Source organism: Pediculus humanus, genomic scaffold, assembly GCF_000006295.1.
Source record: "Pediculus humanus corporis 1103172107551 genomic scaffold, whole genome shotgun sequence".
Taxonomy (NCBI): domain Eukaryota; kingdom Metazoa; phylum Arthropoda; class Insecta; order Psocodea; family Pediculidae; genus Pediculus; species Pediculus humanus.
This window is the reverse complement of record NW_002987166.1, coordinates 83,144-94,779: the sequence shown is the minus strand read 5'-3', so window position 1 is coordinate 94,779 and position 11,636 is coordinate 83,144. Positions and strand designations below refer to the sequence as shown.

Genomic DNA, 11,636 nt, shown 5'->3' with positions numbered 1-11,636 from the left:
CTATTTTTAATATATATATATAAATAAAGCTATGTCAAAAGACCATAGAATTCAAAATTAAATAAATATGGTTGAATGTTATGTAACCATAGAGTGCACAAAAGTAATTCTCGAACGACTTTTAAAAAATTTAACGGAAATAAAATTAATTAAAAATCGATTAATTACTTTTTTCCCCCCCTTTTTGTTTTCAATTTGAAAAATCGATGACGTTTATACGTTACGGGTTTTCTTCTTACGATAAACAAAAAAAGAAATTAAATAAATTTTTTTTCGTTCTTTTTTCCCCCATTTTACCATTCCGCAAGTTAAAACCAGCCAAATTCCTACCGTTTATTATTATTATTATTTTTTTAAACAAATAAATCAAATATGCAAAATTTGACTTAATTTTACTTGTTATGCAATAAAAACATTTATAATTATTATTATTATTATTTAAAATCAATGTTAATCATCACAAATATTATTTTCTTTAATCAAAAAGTTAAAATTTCAATTGACAGCTCAATTAATCATCCTCCTTTTTTGTTTTATTTTAATTATTTAATTATTTATTTATTTATTTATTTAAATAAATAATAGATTGTTTTTTTTTCACCATTTAAAAAAAAAAAAAACAAATATATATAAATTTAAAATCCCGGTCGAACGTTAAAATAAAAGGGAAAACATATTAGAACACGATAAGTTACAAATTGTCAAAATGTTTATTTTTCCATTCGTTTAAGGTATAAAAATAAAAAGAGGATATAAAAGGTTTTGTTATTAAGGGGAAAACTGCACGTTGACGCGTGAGGTATAAAAAAGTCAGGCACAGATCAGTTCACTTCTGCACGGCAATCTAGAAAAATGAAACAAGCCTTAACACATAGGCTTGATCATTATTATACACTCAGCTGACGTTTGCTCAAACTACCATCATCATCATCATCATCATGAGACCGACATATGCAAGTACTGATAACTTATCAGAAATATCAGAATCTGGTACGGGCCGAACTGGAAGCACTTCTGGAAGGAGCGGTTATAGCGATAATAGAGATGAACTCTTATCTATTTTGGGTCTCACAGAAGACGATGAAATATTCACGGACAGGTTCCGGATAGATAGAAAAAAATTAGAAGACATGATAATGAGTGAGTCTTTATCGATGTTATTATCGTTATCAATTATTTATTTATTTATTTATTAAGTAAATAATCGGACGGCATACGAAACTTTTTATTTATTTATTTATTTATTTATTTAATCGCGGAATTATCATGACGGGGCATTTATCCAGCTTGCAATACTCAAGCAAGTACCTGCTTATTAACATAAATAAAAAAAAAATCTTAACTTTTATTATTATTATTATTTTTATTAATCATCATTATTATTATTATTTTATTATTATTATTTGTTATTAATATTTTTTTTTACGATTTATACCAAAAAAAAAAAAAAAATGTCGAGTTTTGGTTTTTTTTTTTTTTCCAACATGACGATTCTAATCCGGGTCAATTTTTTTTTTTTTTTTTGGGTTTAAACCCAATTGAATTTTTCCAAATTTAATAATGATAATAATAATAATAATAATAATAATAATAATAATCGTAAATAAATAAATAAATAAAAATTATTTGTCCGTGTGAATTTTTTTTTTTAATGACAAAAATCATGACCGAATGACAAAAATTCCTAACTGTAATATTTTTTTTTTTTTTTTATTTACATTTCTTTGAATTTTTTTTTTTTTTGTTTTATTCTTTACGTTTCGATTTTCCTATTTTTATTATTTTTGCTGACGTTAAAATTTTTGTATTTATTATATTAATAATAGTAATAATAATAATAATGATGATTAAATTAATTGATTACAGGTGATAATGATGCACTGGATGCCACTCAAGCTTTTTTTCAAAGGGTAAGAAATGATTAATTTTTTTTTTTCTTTTCACCCTTACCCTCCCCCCTCCCTTCCTCCCTCCTCGAAATTTCGTTTGGAAATGAGAATTATTATTATTATTCCGAAAAAGTTTCGAAAAAAAAAAAAAAATTTCGTTTTCGTTTTTCTTTCGTTTTTTAATTAAAAAAAAAAAAAAGAAAAAATTTTACGTGACGTCACGATTTGATATCCCAAAATTTTTTTTTTAAATGACAAAGAAAAATTTGTTGATCCGATTTAATATTAGATTGTGAGGGTTCAAAAAATAAAAAATTTCATCATCATCATCATCATCATCATCATCATTATTATTATCATCCAAAGTCCATGAAAACCACTAAGCGATTGATTATATACTCTTAAAGTATACAAAAGTTATCATTTTAAAATTTTCTTTTTTTTAAAAAAAAAAAAAAACAAGATAGTCGAAGCAAAACGAAAAATTTATTTATAATTTTCCAGTCACCCCCTTCCCCCAACTACCACTACCACTAGTACTCCCCGAACGGAAAGTTTTCCGCCAACTCCCACCCCCTCGTCCCCTCAAAAAAAAAAAAAAAAACAAAAAAAAAATTCTTTTACTCCAAGAGATAACTTTTCGATCCTCGATTTCACCATCACCTTTTTTTTTTCCTCATTCTCATCCGCCCCCTCCTCTCACTCCCCCCAAAAGAATTCTTTAATGACGTCAAAATAATTACGTCATCGTTTGAAAACATTTAAAAAAAAAAAAAAGTGAACGATAATGAATTATTTTTAACGGACGAGAGCACAAGTTCTAATATAAACCATTTACAAATTTTATTTTATGTTAACCATTTGTAATCGTACTACACTCATCATCATCATCATCATTATCGACATGATAATAATAATAATAATAATAATAATTGTAAGCCTAACTGACCGAACAACAAAAACAACAATAGTTTTCATTATCGATAAAAATTTCTTGTTCTTCTTCTTTTTTTTGGGGTTTTTCGTCGTTTTTCCAGTTTTTTTTTTTTCATTTTCCGTCGTTTTTCCGTTTAATTTTCTTTTTTAAATAAATTTTAAAATGTCGGTTTAAAAACAAAAAAACCGTTAAATTTTCAAAAAAAAAAAAATCACAAGCGGGATTCTTGTGGAAGCATAAAAAAAAAAAAAAAAAATTAATACGATCGATAGACATGTTGGACGTTTTGGAAGATTTAGTGAGTATAAAATAATGAAATAATATTATTATTATCATTATTAAATTTTTCAATATGGCGGATTTTTTTTTTAATCGGAAAATTTTTTTATTTTATTTTCAGATCATGGAAGGTTCTGGTACACACATCGCGTGGCCGACGAGATTAAAAATCGGAGCCAAATCGAAAAAAGGTACAAATTTATTTTTTTAATTTTTACCAAACGTCTACCAAAGCCCCTTCCTCTCCCCCCCCCCGAAAAAAGATTCCCCATTGAAATCATCATCATTATTATTATTTAAAGTTTTCCAGTTAAAAAAAAAAAAAACAAAAATTTAATTATTTTTCGATGATTAAATTCGATAAATCGACCGTTTAAAAAAAAAAAAAAAAATTCTTACGCTTCCGCCAATCAAAGCTCGATTAAAAAAAAAAAAAATTTTTTAAATATTAATAATGATGATGATGATAATAATAATAATAATAATAATGATACGTATGAGTGTTAAAAGGATTTTAACGTGTAATTGCGTGGACTTATTACGGGCAGACGTATCAAAAAAATTTTTACCTTTTGGCGGCGCCCGAAAGTCTGAAAAAATAAAATTTTTACTCTTAGTTGAATTACGACCGATGCGAATTTACCATTTGTTAATTAACATTTTATAATAAACGAATGCAAAAAAAAAAAAATTGGAAAATTTCGAAAATTCAATTTTTTTTTTTTTTTTTTAAAACGGTTTTGTAACGGTCATTATGGGGAACGCGACGACGACTACGACGGTGTAGAAGCTTTCACATTTTCAAAAAAAAAAAAATGTTACGGTGATAATAATAATAGTAATAATAATAATAATTAAAAATGAATTACGATAAATTTTGCTGTAATAACAACGTGATTTATGAAAAAAAAAAAAAAAATTTTTTTTTACAAGATTGTGACATTGAAATATTAAATTGGTGTAAATGGTTGACTGAAAAATCCGGCGGTGAGTATTTTTAATTATTATTATTATTATTATTATTATTATTGTGCGTGGTGATTTATTATTATTATTATTATTAAACAAGATTTTATTGGTTTTGTTTGGGTTGTGGAAAGAAAAGAAAAAAAAAAAAATTTATTTTGTTTGTTATTATAGATCCACACGTTCGAGTGGCTGGCAGAAGCCTTCAAGATATACAAACGGCCAAAGATACGATACTATCAGCTTTGGGCATAAGGGTGAGTAAAAGAAACAAAAAATACAACGAGTGTTGTTTGTTTGTGTTTGTGTTTGTCTTTGTCGATCGATTAATTTTTTTTTTTTTTTTTTTTTTTTTTCCGGGGGGGGCGTTATTTATATTAAAAAAAATAAGAACAAACAAGTTACCATGAAACTCAACGTGAGTTACACTCATCATTCGCATATAATCGGAGAAGGAGGACAAACGATAACAAACGTACGAAAACAAACCGGTTGTCACATACATTTTCCGGACAGCAACAGATCCGGAACAGAAACGAAAAGCAATCAAGTTTCCATAACGGGATGCATCGAAGGCGTTGAAAAGGCTAGAAATCGAGTCAGGGTAAAAAAAATTTCTGCAAAATAATAATAATAATAATAATAATAATGAGTTTATATAACGTTATGTTTTGTTTTGTTTTGTTTCAGGAACTCGTACCTTTAATATTTTGTTTTGAACTTCCAGTATTAGGCTCGATTCAAACGTTTCCAGATATGAATTCTCCGTACATACAACAAATATCCGAAAAATATAATGTACACGTGTCGTGTCGAACCCGTTCAAGACTTCATGCTACACTGGTTGTAGTAAAAGGTTGCGAGTGGGAAGTTGACTCTGTTAAACAAGCAACTTTACTTTTGATTAATCACATGTGCGGAAAAGTGGCTGTACGTTATTGTTTACCTAAGGTTTTTAAAAAAAAAAATTAATAATAATGATAATAATAATAATGGAATGAAAATTTTTCAGAGTCAAGTTCCTGTCCAAATGACAATGGAAATTTCTCCTCATCATCATCCGATGGTTTTAGGACCCCAAAGTCAGTACTTGAAAGCGATAATGGAAAACACGCAAACGAAAATTATGTTTCCAGATGCGCAAGATCCAAACATACCGGTACTGAAAAGAAGCAACGTGACGATCACTGGACAAATTAATAATGTTTATTTAGCAAGGCAGCAATTAATGGTACGGCCATTTTTTTTTTTTTTTTGCTCTCTGTCTCTTACTCTCTCATTGGATTTATTTTTTATTTTTTTTTTTTTTTTAGGGCTCCCTACCAATAAATTTGACTTTTAGTTTGAGTGAAGAAAATATGGCCATAGACTCAGAGAGGATTAACCAAATAAGTGAAGCGCTGGACGTTTCAATATCGACCCGTCATTGTCCTAAACAAAACAACCTCTCTGTTATCATAAAAGGAGTTGAGAGAAATACTTCTAATATTTATGAAGCAAGACGCATCTTGCTTAATTTAGAAGAAAAAATCGAAGCTTCCATACCAGAATCATATAAAATTCCAAATCCCCCGAAAATATTTGACGTGAACGGTGAGTATTTCCGGTGCGTGCGTGCGTGCGCGCGCGTGTCTGCTCCCCAAAAAATTCTAATGTATTTTTATCGTAACCTTTCAGAGATTAACGACATTAATTCAACCAGAGCTTTGCCGAGTATTTTGACGCTTGATAACGGATCCAGTTTCCCGCAATTGTCTCTGTCGGACCACTCTCCATTATTAATGCCATCTTTGTACAATCCCATATGGGGCTCTCAGTTACCTCCGGGACTCATGTCGATAGCTTGGGGACAAATGATGTTACCTCAACAGCAACAACAACAACAACAGCAGCAGCAACAACAACATCAACAACAACAACAAACTCATCAACAGCAACAACCCATGATTATGTCTCGGCCTAGACCGACATCGACAGTTACCGGTCGCGATATATCCGTAGGTTCGAGCGGGTACGGATCACAATTAACACTCAATCAATTCGGAAGCATGAGTACTTCACCTATTTCGGATACCAACGGATGTGAGTCGAATGGAAAATTTTTTTTCATTTTTTTTTTTTGTCGACGCGAAAATATCGAGCGTCATTTTCTCTATTGCAGTATCCGCCATATCATCGTTTAGTAGCAACACTAGTTCTTTATCGACACCAGGAGTAAGTCCAAGAAATCAATCGCCAACCATGCAAGGAATGGATCATCAACTTTCATTAGGTAAAACAAAGGAAATGAAAAGGCAGAGAACGATTGATTCGGCAGAAAATTTACTGCTGAAAAATGTCAAAGAGGGTAATACTTGATGAAAAGTTAAAAAAAAAAAGGGTGACGCAAAACAAATTTTCCGGGAAAATGAAACTTTTTTTTTTAAAAATTTTTTTCCATGTTTTTTTTTTTACTTTTAAAAGGAAATGACGTAATAATAACTAAAAAAAAAAAATTGGGTTTTTTTTTTTAGATTTAAGTAACATGATGAAAGTAACACCGGATTGGTCAGATCAAAGAAATTTAGGTTTCGATTCTACTCCGATACAAACCCTCACCCCTATTGATTACGAACAAAAAAAATTTCTCGCTGTCAAAGCCATACAAAACATGCCCAACAGCAACGAAGTTCGTGTTCCAACATCAGCGTGGTCCGGCTACGGTTTCAGTTTAACGAGTCCTTCATCTTTGTTCAGCGATCAGAAAGAATTTATGAATTCTCATAACGTGAGTCTTGTCCACCTCTGAAACATTTTTTCCACCATTTTTCATTTTTTCGAAACCTCATGTGAAATTATTCCGATTTTAGGATTTATTCGATGGTGATCCGTGGAAAAATTCATCCGATCTTCCGCCATTTTCCAACTTAACGGAAAGGGATCAAACGAGTTCGTTTATGAGCAACAGTAACGCCATAGAATCCGTACCCAGCGGTATGTTAAAACGCATACAAAATTGTGACACGGATTTACCGACGTTGTTGGCATCCCTGGGATTGGAAAAATACATACGTAAACATTTTTTTTTTTTATAACATCTTCTTCTTCTTTATCTAATTCCACGTCTAAAAAAAAAAACAAATTATTACAGAACTTTTCAAATCTCAAGAAATCGACATGTCATCATTTCTAACGTTTAACGACGTCAATTTAAAAGAAATCGGAGTATTAGCTTACGGTGCCAGACATAAAATGATGCTTGCCATAACGGGTAAGTTAAAAAAATTCTCTTCCAATTCCGGAAACGGAAGATAAAAATGTGGAATCACTTCCGGTCGTTTTAACTTTTTCAAAATTTTCTTTTTTTTCAGAATTAAAAAAGCGTCAATCTTCTTTAATAAGTGCAGCACCAGGAGCTGAAAGGAAAAGATCTCACGGTTGGCCGAAACCTGAACAATGATAATGATAATTAAATCGATATATATATATACGCACACACTCACACGCATACCCACACATATACATACACGTATACGTTTATATATGTGTATATGCATACACGTTAAGACTGACTGAACAAAATGAAAAAAAAAAAAGACTGAACTCAATATATATATATATAATAAATAATTTACGTACGAATACCAAAAATAATAATATTAAAATATTTAATTAATTAATTATTAATGTTAATAATAATAATAATAATTAGTTATTGTATTTAAAAAAAAAAAAAAAAATGTCGATCGATCGATATTTTACGTTTCGGTTTAGGTTATTTTTTTTTTTTTTTTTAAGTTGGCGCGATAGGTTTGTATATTTTTTTTATTTATTGCATGGCTTTACATATGTCGTGACGTGCGTTCGCACGCACGCACGCACGTGTAATTTTTTTTTTTTTTTGTAAAAATTTATTTAATTCTATATATATATATATATTGTGCATGGTCCGTTGGATGATCCTCGATGGTGAACAAAAAGAAAAAAAAATTAAAATTAAATTGAAATTTTTTTTTTTTAAATAATCGAAAGACGAATTCGAATTTAATTTAATCATCGGTTTTTTTCTTTCATTGGGACGCGCGAAATAAATTTAAATTTAAATAATAATGATAATAACAATGCGCTAAAAAATTTACGAGACATTTTTTTTATTTCCGATTATACTTATTTACGCGAATAAAATAATAATAATAATTTTGTATTGTAGTTTTTTTTTTTAGTTTAGTTTACTAAAATATAATAACCCCTTCAAATATTTAAAAAAAATTAAAAAAAAAAACAGTAAAGATTTAAATTATTTATTAAAAAAAAAAAAAAAAAACGGGCGCGTTTTTTTTTTTTTTTTTAATAAATAATTTAAATCTTTACTGTTTTTTTTTTTTTTAAATATTCGAATGCGTTATTATATTCCGAATAGTGATTTAAATAAATTATTATTATTATTATTATTGTTTACCCGATGAGATACATTATTAACTTATTACAATAATAATAATAATAATAATAATATTGCGCGATATCATTTTCTTATTTATATACATATATATATATATATTTTTAAGGGAAAAAAAAAAAAAAAATTTTGATTTTTTGCCTCAATTTATATTTGTTGTGTTTTTTTTTTTTTTTTTTTAAATTTATAAATAAATAACAAATTTAAGTCGTAAATTATTATTATTATTATTCTATAACCTTTTTTTTCAAATAATAAATGTCCGAAAACTCAAAAAAAAATGAATGAATGAATGAATGAGTAAGAAATGAATGAATTAATAATTTTTTTTTTAAGAGTAAAATTTAATTTAATTTTATCATTAATATTATTATTATTATTTTCTCTTTCATTAATCATAATATAATCAGTATTAAGCGTAATTAAAACTAAAAAAAAATTTAACCATGTTTTGTACTTGTGACCGACATTTTAATTCTTCATCCGATGAAAGGTTTAAAGAAAATCAACCGGATTAACGGGAAGACCCGTGACTTCCCATATGGTTGCCGCTAATCTTCTAGAATGTTCTAAAACGCACGAGGACGTTGCCAAACCCAAATGTATGCAAAATAATTCGTAACACCTCACGTCACGCGAAGACATTTTCGGAAAGCAAGCTTCGATTAATCTCTTGTAAAAATCTTCTATCAATATTCCTGGGGGGGAGAAATTTTTTATCAAAGATGTCGGATATATTTTGGGTTTGAGAGGAGATCCCGAGGGTTTTTCGAACCATAGAAAATACGCGTAATTGAAAGTCGTGTCTTTCCACATGATTGAAAAATGACCGTCTCGTAATTGCGATCTCGAATAATCTACCATTGACCAAAGTTGTTTCTTCGTCAAAACGGCCGTTTCCTCGTATGTGAAATTCAACGTGGGAGCCGTCAACCTGTGCAAATGACGATCTATGTAAATGAAATGTACGAGTCCGGGAAATTCTTCCAGGTATTTATTTATCGTTAGGGAAGCTCTCGACGTGAGAGTGAAATTTCTAAGCGCTTTGACTTTTAAAAATTCGCTAAAATCTTTGAGTTTCGTTTTGGCCGTTTCGCAAATTCCCTCAATCACGGCTCTGTTATTATGTAAAACGGATTCGTCCAAACACGTTATTTCCAATAATTGTTTGAGACAATCGAGAAATCTCGAAGTGCTCGATTCGATTTGTATAACGCATTCCGAATCGGGATATTTAATAAATTCCGTGTATTTTTTCTTTATGAAACTCCAAATGGTTTGAATGTTTTTCTGTAGCACTTCGTTGGATTTACCATTTTTATATTTTTTCATGCCGTCGAATATTTTTTTCATACCGGAATCTAAAAAATCGAACGCGTGTCTCACACCTTCCATGTCTTTTTGTAATTGTAAATTTTGCAAAGCGTTCAATGCGGAAAATGCATCGTTTAAACCCATCGATATTGAATTACTTCCGATTTCAAAAAGTAATAAAAAATAAACGTTTTCATCTAAACGACACACGTGTACGGCATAAGGACGATTTTCCGACATTAATATTACGTGACTGTGTACATTATTGACGTCATCATTATTTAAATGCTGTTGTTTTCCATTTGTTTGATTTTCGTTCGCGTGGCTGTTGCTGTTGGTATTACTTTCATTCATATTTAAATTAAACAAATTGTAAGAGAGTTCATTTATGAATTTTTCTTGCTTGCATGATTTATTTGATAAACCATAACTCTCGACTAATATTCCTAAAAAAATTATATCCGATGGAATGAGATCTTCTGCACTACGACTAGAATACAATGAAACAAATTTATTATTAACTAGCAAAAGCCCGTGAATTTTAGAAAAAGATGTTTGCTGTTGTAATTTATTCACAGCATCCTGTAGAGTTTTTAAAGTTGTTACACTTAATTCATTGTTAACAAGGAGTTGTTCGACTGCCTCTACTAAAACAGATTGATCTTTTTCTCTCAGATGAAACCATGTGTCTAGAAGTTTAGAGAGCAAATTTGTTTTCGATTCGTTTGTTTTGAGAATCGGAATGTTTGGTCCACATAAATGTTTGACAAATGTTATGCAAATTCCTAAACTCCTGTGTAAAAGTTCCACAGAATGTGTTCCTATGTGTACAAATAAATAACCCATGTATTCGTTGAACACCAAATTAACATTATCTTCGCACTGTATCGAAGAATATGAATTTCCAAATTGACAAGTCATCAATCTCTGTGATGCTATTATTGGTGAAAATAACTGTATGACAACATTCGATGTTAATTTTGACTGTTTTGAATTTTCCAAATCGTTATCCTGTAACAATCCCTGATTTTTGGCTACTTTAACTGCATGCTTTATGAATTTTTTATTACATTTACAAAATAAAATATCATTTAACTGATCAAATATCAATAAACACTGCATTGTAATTGTTTTTATTATAAATTATTATTATTATTATTATTATTCTGAAAATAAAAAAAAAAAAAAAAAAAAAATCAATATAATCATCGATAAATAACATTGTTGTCTTTCTCTCTGATTCGATTTTACATTTATAACAGGTACTTACTTGTTATAAAATATAATTATTAAAAAAAAATATTAATGAAAATAAATTTACTCGTTTTTATTATTATTATTATTATTTATAAAACTATTATTATTATCTTATGATGAATTTCATTCGTTTACCGAAATCTTATTTTAATAAAAACTTAATTAACTATTTAAAAATTTGAGTTATGTAATAATATTAAAGCATGTTCTTTTATGTATTTGATTACATAATTCATAAATACAAAATATTTATATATATAAATAAAAAAGAAATTAATATAAATAAAATTTTTCAATTTAATAAATAAATAAAAATTATTAATAATAAATATGAAATTAATAAATAAATAAATTTAAAAAAAAAAAAACAATTTTCCCACGTAAAAAATAATTCAACTTTTACGTGTAAATAATAATAATAATAAATAAAGAAATTATTAATTAAATTTTACAAACGATATTTACAAAACAATTTAATAAAACAGTTTAGCCAACTGAAACCTTAAAAAAAAAAAATTTTACTAAATTCGTTCCCGCTAAAATATTTTATATATATATA

General features: G+C 28.5%; 2 protein-coding genes across 2 annotated transcripts; one reads left to right on the top strand and one right to left on the bottom strand.

Annotated features, from left to right (window-relative positions):
* Nucleotides 1-67: 67 nt before the first annotated feature.
* Phum_PHUM202090 (bicaudal-C, putative) lies at nucleotides 68-7,510 on the top strand (the record flags this gene model as incomplete). Its single annotated transcript, XM_002425409.1, has 15 exons — nucleotides 68-103; nucleotides 900-1,140; nucleotides 1,867-1,910; nucleotides 3,227-3,296; nucleotides 4,246-4,328; nucleotides 4,463-4,675; nucleotides 4,762-5,001; nucleotides 5,084-5,302; nucleotides 5,385-5,664; nucleotides 5,749-6,153; nucleotides 6,233-6,418; nucleotides 6,585-6,838; nucleotides 6,921-7,122; nucleotides 7,202-7,321; nucleotides 7,422-7,510. The coding sequence occupies 15 exons, from the start codon at nucleotides 68-70 to the stop codon at nucleotides 7,508-7,510; spliced, it is 2,682 nt and encodes an 893-aa protein (XP_002425454.1).
* A 1,491-nt stretch (nucleotides 7,511-9,001) lies between these two features.
* Phum_PHUM202080 (uncharacterized protein) lies at nucleotides 9,002-10,942 on the bottom strand (the record flags this gene model as incomplete). Its single annotated transcript, XM_002425408.1, has 3 exons — nucleotides 9,002-9,804; nucleotides 9,862-10,145; nucleotides 10,188-10,942. 3 exons carry the CDS (start codon nucleotides 10,940-10,942, stop codon nucleotides 9,002-9,004), a joined length of 1,842 nt encoding a protein of 613 aa, XP_002425453.1.
* Between the last annotated feature and the right edge of the window lie 694 nt (nucleotides 10,943-11,636).